This window comes from Canis aureus, chromosome 31, assembly GCF_053574225.1.
Source record: "Canis aureus isolate CA01 chromosome 31, VMU_Caureus_v.1.0, whole genome shotgun sequence".
Taxonomy (NCBI): Eukaryota; Metazoa; Chordata; class Mammalia; order Carnivora; family Canidae; genus Canis; species Canis aureus.
The window spans coordinates 21,634,865-21,654,237 of NC_135641.1; the positions used below are offsets into that span (position 1 = coordinate 21,634,865).

At 43.7% G+C, this 19,373-nt stretch overlaps 1 protein-coding gene across 1 annotated transcript; it reads left to right on the forward strand.

The window, feature by feature from the left end:
- Nucleotides 1-4,904: 4,904 nt before the first annotated feature.
- On the forward strand, nt 4,905-13,673 carry EIF2B5 (eukaryotic translation initiation factor 2B subunit epsilon). The gene is made up of 16 exons (XM_077879856.1): nt 4,905-5,156; nt 6,144-6,268; nt 7,305-7,490; nt 7,587-7,764; nt 8,024-8,104; nt 8,321-8,398; nt 8,668-8,980; nt 9,962-10,107; nt 10,319-10,460; nt 10,583-10,684; nt 11,068-11,175; nt 11,362-11,452; nt 11,758-11,881; nt 12,469-12,594; nt 13,002-13,112; nt 13,264-13,673. The coding sequence occupies exons 1-16, from the start codon at nt 4,962-4,964 to the stop codon at nt 13,321-13,323; spliced, it is 2,166 nt and encodes a 721-aa protein (XP_077735982.1). The 5' UTR covers nt 4,905-4,961; the 3' UTR covers nt 13,324-13,673.
- The last annotated feature ends 5,700 nt before the right edge of the window (nt 13,674-19,373 follow it).

The window sequence follows — 19,373 nt, forward strand, 5'->3', positions numbered from 1 at the left end:
AAGTGAAATAAACTGGTCACAAAAGAATAAATATTGTATAATTCACTTATATAGGTATCTAGAATACCCAAATTCATAGAGACAGAGAGTAGAACACTGGTTGCCAGAGTGGAGGGGAGATGGGAATGAGGAGTTGTTTAATGAGTACAGAGCTTTAGTCCTGCAACATAAAAAGAGTTCTATGGATGGGTGGTGGTGTCAATAACACAATAATTGTATGTCCTTAACACTACTGAATTGTGCACTTAAAAATGGTTAAGATGGGAAATTTTATGTTGGGTGTATTTTACCACAATTAAAAAACAAAACAAAAAAAATGAGCCTCAGCATGGGAGAGTCTGAAATTACTTTTATTTATTTGCCTCAAGTTGTCTCATCACAAGCCCTAAGAGACTCTTAATCATAGGGAACAAACTGAGGGTTGTGGGAAGGGAAGGGGAATGGGGTAACTGGGTGATGGACATTAAGGAGGGCACATGGTGCAATGAGCACTGGATATTATATAAGACTGACGAGTCATTCACCTCTACCTATAAAAATAATAATTCAATATCTGTTAATTAATTGAATTTAAATTTTAAAAAACAATGTTGGTTTGGGGCTTTAGAAATTAAACATCCTTGAATAAAGACCATCATGAGTTTTTCCTAAAATAAAACTCCTCTTTATTGTGAACAATTTAAAAAAAAAAGTTGTCTCACCAGACTCTCACTTACTGACCAGCAAAAACCAGTCATTCATTCAGCAAATATTTATTGAGCATGTATGTGCCATGTGCAAGTATTCCCTCTAGACATCTGGGATAGAGTCATGAATAAAACAGATTGGAAAGCCCTGGTATTCACAGACCTTACGTTCTAAACTGATCGATACTCAAGATCCATTTTGAAACTTTAATGCTAATATATTAATTTACAAAAAGAACCAGAACTGATAGTTGACCAAAGAAATACAAATAGTCTTTCACCATGTGAAAAGATGTTCAACATTTCTCAAAATAAGAAAAATGAAAATTAAAACTACACTTCTTTTTCTCTGTGGATTGAAGAAACTCCAAATTGTTGACAACCTCTTCTGTTGGTGAGGCTGCAGGGAAACTGGTACTTCCATACGTTGCTGTTGCAAGGACAAAAAGACACATTTTTCATGGATAGCAATTATGTAATAATTAAGCAATTCAGCCTTAGCAGGCTTCCCAGTGCATTCAATAGCCTATCAGTCACCATGGGAATTGTATCCAATTTGAACCTGTCACTCTCCTTTAAGAAGGAATTATAAGAAAATGAATGCAATAAAGATATCAATAGGAGGATGCTTTTTGCAGCATTACCTGCAATAGCAAAACCTGCAAAAAAAATCTGAATGTTAATCAACATGCACTCTCTTTCAAATAAGGGCTAGTCCTGGCCACCCTTGCAACCACAGCCTACTATCTGTATGATTATGACTCTTCCAGGTACCTTATATAAATGGAATCATACAGTATTTGTCTTTCTGTGACTGGCTTATTTCACTTAGCATAATGTCCTCAAGGTTCATCCATGCTATAACTCATGTCAGAATTTCCTTCCTTTTTAAGGCTGAATAATATTCGGTCATATATGTGGATATTTGGATTGCTTCCCTGTTTTAGCTATTGTGAATAATGATGCTATAAACATGGGTGTATAAATATCTGAGTCCCTGCTTTCACTTTTTTGGGGTATATATCCAGAAGTAGAATTGCTGAATCATATGATAATTCTATGTTTAATATTTTGAAGAACCACTGTCCTGTTTTCCACAGCAGCTGTACTGTTTTACATTCTCACTAACTGCACAAGGATTCCAATTTCTCCACATCCTCACTAACACTTGCTATTTTCCGTTTTGTTTTGTTTTGGCTTTTTGATAGTGGCCATCTCAATGGATGCAAGGTGACACCTCATTGTACTTTTAATTTGTAATTCCCTAATGTTTAGAGACGTTGAGCATCTTTTCATGTACTTGACTCATTTTTGTTTGGATTGTTGTTGTTATTGTTATTGAGTCGAGTAAGTTTTGAACAAACATTCTCCCTGAGACCCATCCATTAAAACCCTTATCCACCCAGTTACTTGTCTTCAGAATTAGAAGGCCTGGTTTTATCACTTACCACTTTCCTGGGTCACAAGAGTCATTTAAAATTTTCCAAAATTGGGGCAGCCTGGGTGGCTCTGCGGTTTAGCACCACCTTCAGCCCAGGGTGTGATCCTGGAGACCTGGGATCGAGTCCCACTTCAGGCTCCCTGCATGGAACCTGCTTCTGCCTGTGTCTCTGCCTCTGTGTGTGTGTGTGTGTGTGTGTGTGTGTGTGTGTGTTTCTCATGAATGAATGAATGAATAAATAAAAGTTTCCAAAATTGAACCTGCTTTCCACATGCTTTACCTCCACCACTACCACCATCACCCCACCTCTGTCTCTGTGTCTACAAATCACTAGTCCAATTTATTTATTTTTTTTTAAAGATTTTATTTTATTTATTCATGAGAGACACACACACAGAGAGAGGCAAAGACACAGGCAGAGGGAGAAGCAGGTTCCATGCAGGGAGCCCGATGTGGGACTCGATCCTGGGTCTCTAGGATCATGCCCTGGACCAAAGGCGGCGCTAAACCACTGAGCCACCCAGGGATCCCCACTAGTCCAATTTAATCATCCTTTTTTTTCTCTTCCTGCCTATGGATTTGTAGGACAGTAGAATAGCATTCTTTTCAATGTATTGAAATTGTATTGAAATTTAATTGAAAACACTTACTAAGTTTTCAAACTAATTGAAAACATTTACTAAGTTGCCTTCTGCTTTTCCTTCTCCAGGCTACATTTTCCAAAATCCTTAAGAAATGGATTTTGGGGACGCCTGGTTAGCTCAGTGCTTGAGCATCTGCCTTTGGTTAAGGGCGTGATCCTGGGGTGCTGGATGGTGTCCCACATCGGGCTCCCTCCAGGCACCTGTTTCTCCCTCTGCCTATGTCTCTGCCTCTCTCTGTGTTTCTCATGAATAAGAAAGAAAGAAAGAAAGAAAGAAAGAAAGAAAGAAAGAAAGAAAGAAAGAAAAGAAAGAGAGAGAGAAAGAAAGAAAGAAAGAAAGAAAGAAGAAAGAAGAAAGAAAGAAAGAAAGAAAAAGAAAGAAAGAAAGAAAGAAAGAAAGAAAGAAAGAAAGAAAGAAAGAAAGAAAAGAAAGAACTGGTTTTTGCCCAGCGCTATCATTCACTAGTATGAGGAAGAAATGAAAGATCTCCCTGGTCCTGAAAAAAAAAAAAAAAAAAAAAAGATCTCCCTGGTCCTGTATGAAAACAAGAAATCTAAGCCTTCCCACGTGCAATCCCAACGCGCAACGCTGGCCTGGGAACAACGTTTGCAGAAACTGCAGGATAAACGGATTGTGGAATTTGGGCGGAAAGGGCAGGGGGCCTTACTGGAAAGCTCCTGACCTACCAAATGACGCCCAAGCTGCATTGCCTCGCTTCCACTGAGTCCCCACAGTCTGGCTCCCCAGCAGGCCTGGTTTTCTCCCTGCAGCCGCCGCCTTTCCCCCCAATCCTTTTTTTTTTTTTTTTTAATATTTATTTATTTATTTATTTATTTATTTATTTATTTATTTATTTTAGACGTAGAGGCCTGGTTTTTTCCCTGCAGCCGCCGCCTTTCCCCCCAATCCTTTTTTTTTTTTTAAGATTTATTTATTTATTTATTTATTTATTTATTTATTTATTTATTATAGACGTAGAGGCCTGGTTTTCTCCCTGCAGCCGCCGCCTTTCCCCCCAATCCTTTATTTTTTTTTAAGATTTATTTATTTATTTATTTATTTATTTATTTATTTATTTATTTATTTATTTATTATAGACGTAGAGAGAGAGAGGCAGAGACACAGGAGGAGGGAGAAGCAGGCTCCATGCCGGGAGCCTGATGTGGGACTCGATCCCGGGACTCCAGGATCACGTCCTGGGCCAAAGGCAGGCTGCGCCACCCAGGGATCCCCTTCTCCCCCCAATCCTACCGCACCTTCCAAGCCTAGAGCTTTGCACCCCAGTTCCTTCCGCCTCCAAGGCTTAATTCCAGTCCCACTCAACTTCATGGGTGTTCCTGGATCCGCCCCAATTCCACTCTAATGATCAGTAGGGTTTCAATAAATGCTGATAGGCCGAATGAACGAAGAAATGAAATCATAAAATCGTAACTTTCATCCCCACATCATTTAAGCAGAAAGACTGTGAAACTATGAAGTCAGACAGATCAGGCTCCAGGACCAGTTCTTCCCTTAGTAGCTGGGTGGGAGGTTCACCCTTCTGAGAGTTCAAGAAATGAATGAATGAATGAATGAATGAACGAATGATAAGCTGTTCTTGCAGAAATGTGTGAAGAATTAAATGACTTAACGCTCGTATCGTCCCCTGGCCACCATCAGCGCTCAACAGAACTACTACTCTCCCTCCTATACCAGGTTCTGTATTTAGGTGGACCGTGAGTTCCCTGAGGGACGGGGATGACAGACTGGGTTCCGAGCTCCCCAAGGTGCCGGGTCACATTTAAGCGACTAGAATGTAGATGGAGGACTACAGTTGTTAATGCTCCGGGCGAGGCTGATTGCATACTTAATGGACCTGGCCCCTTCGCAGAGACCCCAAGTCCTAGCATCCCTCAAGAACCTCCGCTTGTTCCCGTACAAATGAAGGCCTACTATACCTGCAAATCGAGTCTGAGGTCCTTAGGACTGCAACCCACCCGGGCCTCGGCCGGCGGGGCACTCACTACTAGCTCCTCCCCGCTCACACCCCAGGCGGGGCGGCGCCTACGGGCCACGCCTGCGCACTGCTCTCTCCTTAGTCTCCACCCCCCTTCCCTTCTTTTCTCCTTCGCGTTTCGAGAGCCGGGCCCTTTTTGTCCCCTACTGCGAGCGGTGTCAGTTTCCGTGCGGAAGTGGCGGCCGTGAGGGAAGATGGCGGCGAACGTGCCTGCTGCAGTGGCTAGCCGGGCCAACAAGCGCAGCGGCCCCGGGCCGGGAGGCGGCGGCGGCGGAGGCGGTGGGGGAGTCAAAGGGGCGGAGGAGGAACCGCCGCCGCCCCTGCAAGCAGTTCTGGTGGCCGATGGCTTCAATCGCCGCTTCTTCCCCATCTCCAAGGACCAGCCTCGGGTGAGCGCCGCGCGGGAGCAGCCGGAGAGCCCGAAGGTGGCGGGGCTAGAGCAGGTTATTCTTTCGGCTGCCTAGTGAGGAGTGCTCTGGCGGATGGGCTCTCGTAGCACTGGCCACCTCAGGTTTGGAAGGCATGCAGAGGGCTAAATGTAGAAGCAGCTCTTGTGAGAAGCCTTCACACGGGGATGCAGTGCCTCAGAGGGAGGCCGTAATGCCTTTAATTATGCTGTGGAAGAGGAGATCCTTGGGTGAGTGGGAACAGCACCTCCTTTTGCCTGCAAAAGGGAGGCCGTATGCTTAAAAATAGAGCAGACCGGTTAACAGTCTGATCCCATAGTAACAGCTGTCTTGAGTCTCGATGGGTGTGCTTTTTTTTTTTTTTTCTTTCCAGGTTTTAATGACAGCCGATGCCATCTGTCAAAAGGAGGACAGAACAGGTTTAGTGGTTGGTTGCCAGCAGACCCCGTGTTGTCTAGATGCTGGGGGAGCTGGACGGAGCTAGTTTTAGGGATTGCTGGGTCACTCAGAAGTCCCCAGTTCAGTCAGACGGGGAGCTGGATTAGGTTCGTGAAAAATCCTAACTCCCACTCCTCCCCAAAAACACCTAATAATGGTTGTTCATTTGGGACAAGTGATTGGAGTGGGTAGCCTCTGACTTCCCTTAGCAAGAGGTCAAGGGAGGAAATTTTATGGAGAAAATGGTTTTATCACTGCTCAAGTTTCTGGAGATATGATTGATTTTTAGCATTGTCCTTCGCCGAGGTGGCCTGCTGTTCTGTAGCAGCCACGTCCCGTGCTAAGCAAGTAGATTCCATGCTTTACTAGATTCTCATGGCATGAGCATCAAAAGCAGGGGCCTGATTAACTTGCGAAGATAAAGTAAAACACTGGTAGGGAAGTGAAAATTGTGCTTAAGCGGAGGAAAGAGTAGTATCCAGAGGGCCTTCGTCAATTCAAGACTTCAGACTTTTTTCTTCTCCCCTCCAGGTCCTCTTGCCCCTGGCCAATGTGGCACTAATCGACTACACTCTGGAATTTCTGACTGCCACGGGTGTACAGGAAACCTTTGTCTTTTGTTGCTGGAAAGCTGCTCAAATCAAGGAACACTTACTGTAAGGCTCTGCAATTTTTCTTTCCATGTTTTGCCATTTTTTCCAGTTTTCTTAGGATGGTTGTAGCTAAATAAGGGGCAATTGTGAGGGGGAAAGATATGTCTGTTTGGATTCCATCATATTCTCTTCACTTATCAGAAGGTGAGCAGCTGGGGCAGCCTGGTGGCTCAGCAGTTTAGTGCCGCCTGCAGCCCAGGGCCTGATCCTGGGGTCCCAGTATCGAGTTCCACATCGGGCTCCCTGCATGGAGCCTACTTCTCCCTCTGCCTGTGTCTCTGCCTCTCTCTCTCTCTCTCTGTCTCTCATGAATAAATAAATAAAATCTTTAAAAAAAAAAAAAGAAGAAGAAGGTGAGCAGCTAAAGTTGTAACAAAGATTAGAGAATAATATTTGGATTTTTTCTGAATCTCACTTATAAAGTTTGGTCCTATAGGTTTTGCTTTTATTTAATGGCTCCAGTATGGAAGTTATAATACTAACATCTTTCTTTTTCCACTGAGCTTCTAGATATTGAGCTCTTCCTCATATTTGTATTCCCAGTGCCTAGCTTAGTATAAAGCACATAATAAATATTTAACAAATGTTTGATGAAATCTTCTTGAAAAAGAGTGCGTATCAGGATTTATGGAAGTTCAGGGAAAAAAGACTAGAATATTAGCTTGATGTCCTTTGGACAGTTCCTAAATTTGGTTTGGACTTTGGATGGAGAGAAGGGGCATGGAAAGTGTGTTCCCAGGATATTTTGTATACTCTAAATCTCAGCAGGATTTTGAATGCAAATCCATGTTAGGGAACAGGTGTCAGGGTTTGGAGAAGAAATAACCATGTTTCTCTAACCCATAAAACAATACTGGTGACACAGGATGCTGAAACCATTAATTATAGTTTACAAATCTCTTTGAAGTAGAAAATGCTGGCAGGAACCCAAAAAAAGCTATAAAGAAGGCGTGTGAATGTTGAATGGGTGAGATAAATAAGGAAGCACTACATGATCTTTATGCCTGATTTGCTCGTTCCCCTCATCCCCTTCATTTAGGAAATCCAAGTGGTGCCGCCCTACATCCCTCAATGTGGTTCGAATAATTACGTCAGAATTATATCGATCACTGGGGGATGTTCTCCGTGATGTTGATGCTAAGGCCTTGGTGCGCTCTGACTTCCTTCTGGTGTATGGGGATGTCATCTCAAACATCAATATTACCAGAGCTCTGGAAGAACACAGGTCAGGATGGGAAGATGGTAGGGACAAAGGGTTTGTGATTAGCAGCAGAGCCCTAAGACTGCTATTTTGCTGCTCTCTCCCTCCTATCCTTTATAGATTGAGGCGGAAGCTAGAAAAAAATGTATCTGTCATGACAATGATCTTCAAAGAGTCATCCCCTAGCCACCCAACTCGTTGCCATGAGGATAATGTGGTAGTGGCTGTGGATAGTACCACAAACCGGGTTCTCCATTTCCAGAAGACCCAAGGCCTTCGACGGTTTTCTTTTCCTCTGGTGTGTGGGTATCTGGGGTCCTTGAAGTGGGAAAGTGACAGGCTTCAGCAAGAGACAAGTTAAAGTCCTGGGTGGGCACCTGGGTGGCTCAGTCGGTTAAGCATCTGCCTTCGGCTCAGGGCATGATCCCAGGGTCCTTGGATCCTCCTCTGCTTAGCGGGAAGCCTGCTTCTCCCTCTGCCCCTCACCCTGTGCTCTCCCTCTCAAATAAATTTTTAAAATCTTTAAAAGAATAAAGTCCTATACCTTTTCCCCACAGAGTTTGTTCCAGGGCAGTGGAGATGGAGTAGAGATTCGCTATGATTTACTGGACTGTCATATCAGCATCTGCTCTCCTCAGGTGAGCTTTTCAGGGCCAGGGCTGCACATCCAAAGAGTAGAACTCTGAGTTCCACAGTAAAAAGTCACTGTCATCCTGACTCCAGTATCCTATTGGGAACTTTTTTGGGATTCTGGTCCTTGTCCAACCATCATAGGATCTGATAGATCTGTAGGGACTTATTTTTGTTTCCAGAGTATAGCACTCACCTTAGCCTCACCAAACGTCCTCCCACAGGTGGCTCAACTCTTTACAGACAACTTTGACTACCAAACTCGAGATGACTTTGTGCGAGGCCTGTTAGTGAATGAGGAGGTAAGAAAAGGCTCCCAGGCCTCTTTAGAAGAGGTCTGTGGTATTATCCCATGCTGATAACTTTTGGTCCCCTTTTGTGTTTTATTGAACCTTAGGATGAGGGAAAAGAGCTGCAAGAGAGAGGGAATGAAACCCAAAGAAAAATCTTGCCCATTTGGCTATGACATTGAGGGGGAGAGGGTAACTTAAGTTTAGAAAAGAGTTGTACCTGAGTGTGTTCTTCCTCTTTTACTTGCTTCGGTGACCTCCCTTTCCTTCTCCCTATTCAGATTCTAGGGAACCAGATCCACATGCACGTGACAACTAAGGAATATGGTGCCCGGGTCACCAACCTGCACATGTATGCGGCAGTTTGCGCTGATGTCATCCGCCGATGGGTCTACCCTCTCACTCCAGAGGCGAATTTCACTGACAGCACAACCCAGAGCTGCACTCATTCCCGGCATAACATTTACCGAGGGCCTGAGGTCAGCCTGGGCCATGGCAGCATCCTAGAGGAAAATGTGCTTCTGGGCTCTGGTACTGTCATTGGCAGCAATTGCTATATCACCAACAGTGTCATTGGCCCTGGCTGCCACATTGGTGAGCACAGGTGGGGAAGTCAGGATGATCTGGGAGCAGGAACCTAGGGGACCCCAGATAAGGACACAGAAGGATAGTCCCTGAGAATAAGGAATAAGAGTGTCTGCTTTAATAAAGGAAGGAATGGGGATGTGAAATTTGTGGCCTATGGGCCTCTTATTGGGTGACTCTTCACATTCTAGAGTACCCTATTCACATTCAGGACCAAGTGGATACTTAACATGCAATAATAATATCTGTTTGGTGCACTGTAGTTTACAAAGGGCTTTGGCATACATTGTTTCATTTATCTTCACAAGGTTTTATTTATCTCTAGTTTATAGCCAAGTAAACAGGCTCAGAGGTTGTCTCCCTCAGGGTCATAGCTAATGAGAGGCAGTGCTAGGACTTGAATCTAAGTATTCTAAGTCCAGGGTTCTTTTTATTCAATCAAAGCTGTCTGGTTGGCTTCTTGGTAACTGACTTTGGTTATAAGAATGTGATGCTTCTAATGGAACTGTCCCTTTAAAAAATGTACAAGGAGAGGGGCGCCTGGCTGGCTCAGTTGGTAGAGGGGTTGTGAGTTCAAGCTCCATGTTGGATGTAGAGATTACTTAAAAATAAGTCTTTAAAAAAGTAAGTTAAAATGTATAAGAAGAGCTAGAGAGCTCTACTTCTACTTCTAGACATAGATATGATTCTAATAAGGTTTTTGAGCTGAAAGAGATCCTAGATATCTTGAAGGTTCTTAGGTTCTTAAGTTCAGTATACAGTCTTAAGTCCGGTATATAGTGATTATTGTAAACCTTGTGGAGGATGGTCCTGCTAAGCACTATTCTATTTTCAGGCTGGAATATAGAGAGGGAGAGGGTGTTTCTGATGGTTTGGGAGATAGAGTATCAGCTGGGTGGGAGCTGTGCTGTTACCAGTTAGCCCCATCCTCCAGGAATGGCTCTGATCTGGAACCCTGAGTGACCAGGAGTACTTCCTGTCCTGAGCCAGGTGATAACGTGGTGCTGGACCAGGCCTACCTGTGGCAGGGTGTCCAAGTGGCTGCTGGAGCACAGATTCATCAGTCTCTGCTCTGTGACAATGCTGAAGTCAAGGAACAAGTTACACTGAAGCCACGCTGTGTCCTCACTTCCCAGGTGAGACCTGCTCCGTACTGCATGAAGACTCCAAATTGAGCCAGAGAGGCCTTATGTCCACCCATGATCCAACCTGAATTGAGAGTTCAAATTCAGCAGATTCATTTGTCTTCGAGTTAGCATAGTAAAAATAGTCGCTTTCATTATCAGGATGTATCTTTCCCCAACACATTAATGGAGCTGTGCCACCCACTCTTTTCGCATCCTCTAGGTGGTAGTGGGCCCAGACATCACGTTGCCTGAAGGCTCGGTGATCTCTTTGCATCCTCCAGATGCAGAGGAAGATGAGGATGATGGCCAGTTCAGTGATGATTCTGGGGCTAACCAAGAAAAGGAGAAAGTGAAGCTGAAAGGTGTGAGGCTAATCAGGTGTGGGGCATCTGTGTGTCTCTCTGTCCCATGAGAAAGCCAGTGTTTCCTCCTAGAGGGATTGTGTTTCTCTTGTGTGTTCATTAAAGATCAATGCCTTTGCCAGGTTATAATCCAGCAGAAGTTGGAGCTGCTGGCCAGGGCTACCTCTGGAAAGCTGAAGACCTAAACATAGAGGAGGAAGAGGAACTACATCAGAATCTATGGGGTAAGTTAGGCTTTATTCCTGTCACCTCCCGCCTCTAAGTCCGATTTTTTTTTTTTTTTAAGATTTTTATTTATTTATTCATGAGAGACAGAGAGAGAGAGAGAGAGGCAAAGACACAGGCAGAGGGAGAAGCAGGCTCCATGCAGGGAGCCTGACGTGGGACTGGATCCCAAGTCTCCAGGATCAGGCCCTGGACTGAAGGCAGCACTAAACAGCTGAGCCACCCGGGCTGCCCCTAAGTCCGAATATTTTGAAGAAAAGTGTATACTTCAGAATGTGACTACTTATTAATTACTTTATTCATTCAGACAGGGCAGATATGTTGCTCTCTGTCAACAGCTCTTTCTTTACTTTTCTTTTTTCTCACCTATATGGGTTCTCAGGACTCACGATCAACATGGAAGAAGAGAGTGAAACTGAAAGTGAGCAGAGTATGGATTCTGAGGAACTAGACAGCCGAGCAGGCTCCCCACAGATGGATGACATCAAAGGTGATTGGCCAGGGGAGCAGTGTGCTAGGACAAAAGAAAAAACCTTCAGTTCATTCTCTGTCTGGGTCAACTAGCCAAAGACTTGTGTTTCTCCCAGAAGGGTTTGGTATAAAGTCAGAACTAGAGAACTTAAAGCATTCTGGAGTGACATATTGGTTCATGAACTTATTCTTGCTTTGATTTTAGTATTCCAGAATGAAGTACTGGGAACACTACAGCGGGGCAAGGAGGAGAACATTTCTTGTGACAATCTAGTCCTAGAGATCAACTCTCTCAAGTAAGAGCAGCCCTCCCTCTTCTCTCCTCTGGGTAATCCCAGGCAGGTAGAGGTTCTCTCCTGTTTCTTTCCCAAATAAGAACCAATTCCTTTAACATCCCAAATGGACAAAGCCAGTAGCATTTGGAACAAGGAGAGCGTTAGGTTCTGGCCTCAGCACAGACTTCTCTCTTCCAAAGCCTTCTCCTTGCATGTTGTTCCATCCGCCTTCTTCCCCAGTGTCCTACCAAAGTCATAGTCCTACAGCATGCTGAAATGGCCAGTGAAGGCTCTGGTGTTACCCCTCCACCCCCATCTCCCCACAGGTATGCCTACAACATAAGCCTAAAGGAGGTGATGCAGGTACTGAGCCGCGTGGTCCTGGAGTTCCCCCTGCAACAAATGGATTCCCTGCTGGACCCAAACCGTTACTGTTCCCTGCTGCTTCCTGTGAGCAAAGATTGGGGCTGAGTACAAGGGATTGGCTGGAGGCAAATCCATGTCCTTGCCATGTTTCACTTTAAGGGAAATAGGGAGTAGAAGGTCTTATTGTGGGATTTTTTTACTTGTGGTTCCTTTCTCCTTGCCTCTGGATGCAGATTGGGTAGTAGAGCAGGCTTGGCTGGTCCAGAGCAATCAAGTTAGGTTCATACTGAGTGCTCTTTGAAACTCCAGGATTCAGACCATTACTAGACCCCAAAGGTATGCCCAGAATAGACCTAGACTTTTATATTCTCTGACTGAAATGATTTGACCCAGAATGAGATCATCCTGTAGGCTGGTAATAGGTATTTTGAGGCAGCCTGTAGGATCTGACTCCCTTTCACTTTCCCTGGGAGATATTTTCTTTTTCTGCCAACCTTGACCTCCAGCAGCTCCCAAGTCCCTCTGACATGATTCCTCAGGCCTGTATCATCTCCCCTCTTGTTTTCCTATATCCTAAAAGTCCCATATTTCCAATATTGACTTTCTTTGCTATCCGGATGTAGGTGCATGCTCAGGAATATATTGCAGCTCCCTTCTCCTTTCTTCCATAGCTGCTTAAGGCCTGGAGCCCTGTTTTTAGGAACTACATAAAGCGTGCAGCTGATCATTTGGAAGCATTGGCAGCCATTGAGGACTTCTTCCTGGAGCATGAAGCTCTTAGTACTTCCATGGCCAAGGTGAATACCACCTCAAGCCCCATTGCCCTGGATTTCTTTTGAAACAGGCCTTGGCTACCTCCACGGAGACACAAAACAGGCTAGCATGAATCCAGTATGGGATTTGAGTAGTAGCACCATCCACCCCTATTATTGTGCTGATTGCTGCAATAATACAGCTTGGAGTCAGGCTAGTAAGGCAGCCTTTTGGAGATTATCTTGGAGACCCGACAATAATTCCAGAGGTTATACCAGTCCCAGTTGCAGAATGAAAAGCTCATTTTTATTTGTTTTAAGAGCAACTGCTTGGTGTTTTAAAGGAAGCTGATAGTCTGGTAGAGAGAAGTGCTAAGATCTTGTCCCCTCTTCCTCTGTTATATCTTGCTGGATTCTGCAAGGTCCCTGAGATCTCTTCTGGCCTTCGGCAGGTACTCATGGCTTTCTACCAGCTGGAGATCCTGGCTGAGGAAACAATCCTGAGTTGGTTCAGCCAAAAGGATATGACTGACAAGGGCCGGCAGTTGCGCAAGAACCAACAGGTGAGTCAGGCTGCCCTCCTGTCACCAAGGCAGTTGTCTGGTCCCATGGTTCATAGGGAATGAAAGGCCTAGATTCTTTTCCAGCCTCTGTAGCTGTTAAAGCTACTTATATCCCCCTCCCTCAGTAGCTCTCCACTCTGCTTCCTTACAGCTGCAGAGGTTCATCCAGTGGCTAAAAGAGGCAGAAGAGGAGTCATCCGAAGATGACTGAAGTTGCACTGTCTGCTTCTCTTGGTGTAGTTGATAGCCCTCCTGGCTTCTGGTTGCCGAAGGATGAATGACTGCCATCTAAGCTGAGGCTTAAAGGAGCAGAGGCTGGAACTACAGTATTCGTCCTACCACCAGCAACCATGTGCCTCCCATCCTGCCTGGGGACTTGGGAAAAGGAAAGTTGGGCTGGAACAAAGCTCTGCCTAAAAAGGAGCAAGGCAGGCTCCGCAGTTAGAGGAAGTCTAGAGGAACAATTTTGTGCTCTGGCCTTCCCTCAGGGAACAGCAGAGAGCAGCTGGCCCTTTCTGCTGCTTGTATTTGTTAATATTAAAAAAGAGACAGGGGGATGTATTTGGTTTCTCTCCAACTATGACTGATCAGCTCTTGATGTAGGTGACCAGAAAGTTCTGAACCTGGCAGCATTTCCCGAACACCTGGGGGAGAGGGAGAAGTGGGGTGTTACGGCCACTAGGTGGTACTGTGGTCCCTTGCTAATTGACCTTTGCCGTGGCTCATAGGGAATGAAAGGCCTAGATTCTTTTCCAGCCTCTGTGGAACAGTCCGTGGTCCTGGAGTGATGTGCCTGAGGCTATTTCCATAGAGAGTTCTAGTCCCAACACTTTCCTGCCGGAGGATGATGATCCAAGCATATGTAAAGTCCATTACACTCCCTCACAGGGTCCAACTGCCACTCCCTCACATGCTTTGTCCAGTTGATCCAGTACTACTACCAGGGAAGCTGGGATGTTCAGATAAGGAAAATTTGCTTAAGGTATCAAGATTCTTAAAAGGAGTAAAGCTAAGGACTTGAATCTCGTGATCAAAAATTCTTTCTGTTTCAACATATTCAGTGTCACAGTGAAAAAAAATTGCCTCCAGAGGCAAATATAATGCCAAGCCAGCAATAGGTATCCTAAGAACAGAGGAAGATCCTATGAAATGGGCTTTCCCCTAATATTGAGAGAGTGCTTACCATGTGGTAAGAATTTTGCTAAATACTTTTCATGTGTTTAGTTAGCCTTCACAGTAGATGAGGTAGGCCTTATCCCCATTTTCAGATGAGGAGCCTAAAGTTCAGAGATGTCCCATAACTGGTCGTTGATTGAGCCATGCTGGAGTTCACCACTGTGCTGTATAGTCTCCTTTAACCTCATGAGACCTGCCTTTCTGTCTCATCTTTCTTGGCTTTCTTGTCCTAAAACTCATATCCTATTGACACTTAAACCATGGCAGATGTTACTGTTAATAAGTGGCCCTCCTTGACATCACAGATAAAATGGTTGCCATTGTTCATTTTAGTTGGGTAGAAAAGAGTAAGCTAAGGAAAATGATACTGAATTGTATTCAGGTGTGAAGGGCATTACTGAGTATTTCTAAAGTATTTCTAGAGTATTTCTTTATCTCATCTAATTTAGGATTTGGCTTAATTTACTTTTCTTATTCAGTAAATCTCAGTTTGTGCTTTTCAGATACAGGACCTAGAACCTACCGGGGATATGAAGGTTTTGGCATGGCCTACTAGGAGCAATTAAATACAAATAACTTATAGGGCACTTCTGATTTGTACCTAATGGGTGGCAGAGATCAGAAGTGGCCTATAGAACTTTTTAGAAGGAAGAGATTCCTTCCAGTGGAGTAATTGAGGAGACTTACAGGATTATGACACCTGAGTTGCCTAAAAGTAGAGGTAGAAGGGGACTTTAAAAGCAAGCAAAGGATTTCCATATAAATATGGTACACTAAACATGTGGGGTTTTTTACTTTTTCCAAAAGCCCATTCAAATGCTAGTAAAGGAATCTTCAAAAAAAGTTCATGACTCAATAAGGAAAACCAGAGGTGATCCCAATGATTGAGAGACACTGACATTTTGGGAAATGAAAAATAAATGAAAGAGTCAAAGTTGACTTAACAGAGCAGAATAAAATGGGTTCTATCTGCTGAGGTGACTAACAAGAAGCAAACCCAATGTGCCCTTTTATTTATTTATTTAAGATTTTATTCTTGAGAGAGAGTGAGGCAGAGACACAGGCAGAGGGAGAAGAATCTCCCTTCATGCAGGGAGCCTAATGTGAGACTCCATCCCGGGTCTCCAGGATCACGGCCTGGGCTGAAGGCATGCTAAACTGCTGAGCCACCCGGGCTGCCCCCAATGTGCTCTTTAAAACCCAGAATAGGTGTAGCAGAGCAGATAAGGATTGGTTGCTGACAACAGGGTTGGGTGGAGAGGAATCCGAGATCTATATGAGAGAAGGTCTCCCAGGTCTACCTCATCTAATTTAGCCAGGTGATTACCCCCTACTCTCCTGCAAGAAGTGGGAGAATTAGTCTCTGGAGAAATGATAGGGAAGAAATTATCAAAGAAATATTTATGAAGGTTTCCTAAACTCAAAGGTATTGGGTTTTCAGACTGACAAGAGTTCATGAGCCTAGTAGAATGAGTGAAATAGCCCCATGAAATTTCAGAGCCTCTGGACAAGAGCAGACATGGGGATGGGGGTTATCAGCTAGATTGGAAATGAGGGATTAAGTATATGAGGGCTCTGAATATCAACAGAGGCAAAAACAAACTGAAAAATGGGGAAAGCCTTTAAATACTTTTATTTTTTTGTTTCCTCAAAACAAAAAGGCATCTTTACCCCGACTTGATTACCCTACAGTGAAATCTGTTAGTTAATAAGCCCTGTACACGGGGGTACCTGGCTGGCTCAGTTGGTGGAGTTGGGACTCTTGATCTTGGGGTTGTGAGTTGAAGCCCCACTTTGAGTAGAGAGATTACTTTAAAAAAATTTTTTTAATTAAAAAAAAAAAAAAAAGCCCTGAACAAAGACAGAGCTTCCAATCAGCTGCTTAGTATCTCGCTCTTAAATGTGAATAGACTGGGCCGCCCCGGTGGCACAGCAGTTTAGCGCCGCCTGCAGCCCTGCAGCCCGGGGTGTGATCTCCGGAGGATCTCAATGCGGAATAGAGTCCCGCATCAGGCTTCCTGCATGGAGCCTGTTTGTGTGTGTGTGTGTGTCTCTCTCTCTCTCTCTCTCTGAATAAATAAATAAATATTTTAAAAATATATTTTAAATAAATAAATAAATGTGAATAGACTGCCAATGGCCATCAAACATTTGAGGAAACTTCCAACATGAAAGGTGAAGACCAAAACAAAACTGAAATCAAGGAAACAATGAGAAAATGGGGAGCTTTTTTAAAACCTCAGGGTGGGGGGAGCTATAATTATTCTCAAAACTCAAAGAGGGAAGATATTTTATCTATGAAGAAAGTTCTATGAAAAGGGAGGACTAGATGACAAGGCTTTTAGAAATTTAAATAAATTATTTCCTACTGATAATTTGAGGACTAGACAACTGAATAGGATGGAAACTATATCCATCCTTATGTAGTTGAATTTTGAATTGTGAACATTTTACCTATCCAATTGGATAGAAGGAAGGTTGGAGATAATACGAAAATCTCACAAAAGTGCAGTTATTTAAAAATAAGGGGGGAGGGGGGCACGTGGTTGGCTCAGTGGTTGAGCATCTGCCTTCCACTCAGGTTGTGATCCGGGGTCCTAAGATCAAGTCCCACATCGGGCTCCCAGTAGAGAGCCTGCTTCTCCCTCTGCTTATGTCTGCCTCTCTCTGTGTGTCTCTCATGAATAAATAAAATATTTTTTTAAAAATAAGAGGGAATATATGGTAAAGGAGAAAAAAAAGGATCAATCTAGAAGGTCCAACATCTAACGGGTCGTAAAAAGAACAGGGAAAATAGTAGTGATGTTATTAAATAATTCAAGGAAATACTGTTGAATTTCTAGATGGAAAGATCTCACCAAGTAGCATAGCCTAGCATAGTAATTGAGCACCAAGATGCATCACCATGAAATTTTAGAGCCCCAGGAATAAAGAGAACTTACTAAAGATTTCCAGAGAGTAAAAACAAGCTATGTGCAAAGCGTTAGGAAAAATAGAGATCAAACTGACTGCTTAATAGCAACACTGGATGCTGGAAGACAATGTAGTGATACCTTCAAAATTTTGAAGGAAAATTACTTGGCAGTCATTTTCAGATTTGCAAGTTCTTGAAAGGGGTTTTCTTTCCCGTGCTTCCAAAGTAAGCCACCATAGGTGTGCAAATGAATAAAATATCCGGGAAACAGGGATCCAACATCGTGGAGGTAAAGGGAGTTCTGAGGAGGATGCTGTCCCAGGATGACAGCTGTGCATAGGCGGAGACAGCCAATAGTGCAGACCAGAGCAAGAGAATGGAAGGCCCTAGGGGGAAAAATGGTTGGATTATCGAATATATTTGGCTGTGTAAGCAAAATATGCATGGAAAACTATTAGATTATAAGACTTAATGGTAGATATACAATATGAAAAAGCAGAAGTATGGGGGATCCCTGGGTGGCGCAGCAGTTTGGTGGCTGCCTTTGGCCCAGGGCGTGATCCTGGAGACCCGGGATCAAATCCCACGTCGGGCTCCCGGTGCATGGAGCCTGCTTCTCCCTCTGCCTATGTCTCTGCCTCTCTCTCTCTCTCTCTGTGTGACTATCATAAATAAATTTTAAAAATTTTTAAAAAAAGAAAAAGCAGAAGTAAAGCAATGATTAATGCCAGGAGAAACAAAAAGTTGTAAAAAGGAAGCATTTACTCATAGGCAAAATGTCAATACTAAAAACTATATTCGCTTAACCAAAAGTATGATTTTACTATTTTAAAAGGTTAGGGGGAGGTGGAAGAAAGATAAATCCATCAATCAAATTTGGAAATAAATATGCAATGTCCAGAATGCATAAATCAACAAATAGTATGAGGCTTAAAAATATGTATATACTGGCATGGTATGGAAAATGGAACAGAGAACTGCTGTTAAGAACTTTATTAATATGCACATATATTTAATTAAAAAAGTAAAGAGAAGGGTATGAAATGAAAATACACAAGGTATGTGCAGAGGCTAGCAAATAGGTTGATTTGCTGAAGTAAAAAATTTAGCCAGGATATAATGAAAAAATAGCTGTAGAGGTAGGTAGTTTAGGTTATGGAGAGTTTTGAATATTGTTCTAAAAATATTTGGAAAGCACTGGGGAGTGTGGAGATGTTTCTGAGCAGGAGAGTCTGGAAGAGGTACTTACTTTGAAAATGCTAATGTGGCAACAGTGTATAAAATGGAGGAGGAGGAGCCCACACTTGTTCCTGTGGCCTTAAAGGACCTATGTGGTCTGGTCCCAGCCTACCTCTCCAGCCTCATTCTACCACTATCACTATAGTCACAATGGCCTTCTTGTTCTTCAAATTGAGAGTTCATTCTTGCCTTGAGCCTTTATACTTGGCTGTGCCCTCTGCCTGGAATGCTTTTTCCCCCACACCAGACCTTCTTCTAGCTGCTTTTTTCCTTTTTTTTTTTTTTTTTTTTTTTTTAAGATTTTACTTATTTCAGAGAGAGAAGTAGACTCCCCGCTGACCAGGGAGCCCTACGGGCTTGAGGCTCCATCCTAGGACCCTGAGATCATGATCGTGACTTGAACCAAAGGTAGATTGGTTAAGGGACCTAGCCACCCAGGTGCTCCTCTTTTTCCATTTTATTCCTTCGCTCAAATGGAAGAGGCTTTCTCTAATCACCCATGGTTCTCTTCTCCTTTTTACTACCACATCACTCCATTTTATCTTTTTCATAGCGTTTGTCACTCTGAAGTTATTTATTACAAGCTTGTGTGTCTCCTTTCAGATGAGTGAAAGTCCAGACTGAGGTCAGCCTTATCTGTCTTGTCTTCACTTTATCCCCTGCAGCATGCCTTGCACCTTAGTGGGCACTCACTTATTAAATGAATTAAAAGCTAAGAGGTGGGATGCCTGGGTGGCTCAGGGGTTGAGCATCTGCCTTCCGCTCACGTAGGAATCCTGGGTCCTGGGACAGAGTCCTGCCTGCATCAGGCTCCCAGTGCGGAGCCTGCTTCTCCCCCTGCCTGTGTCTGTGCCTCTCTGTGTGTCTGTCATGAATAAATAAAATCTAAATAAGTAAATAGATAGATATATCAGATAGATAGCTAAGAGGTG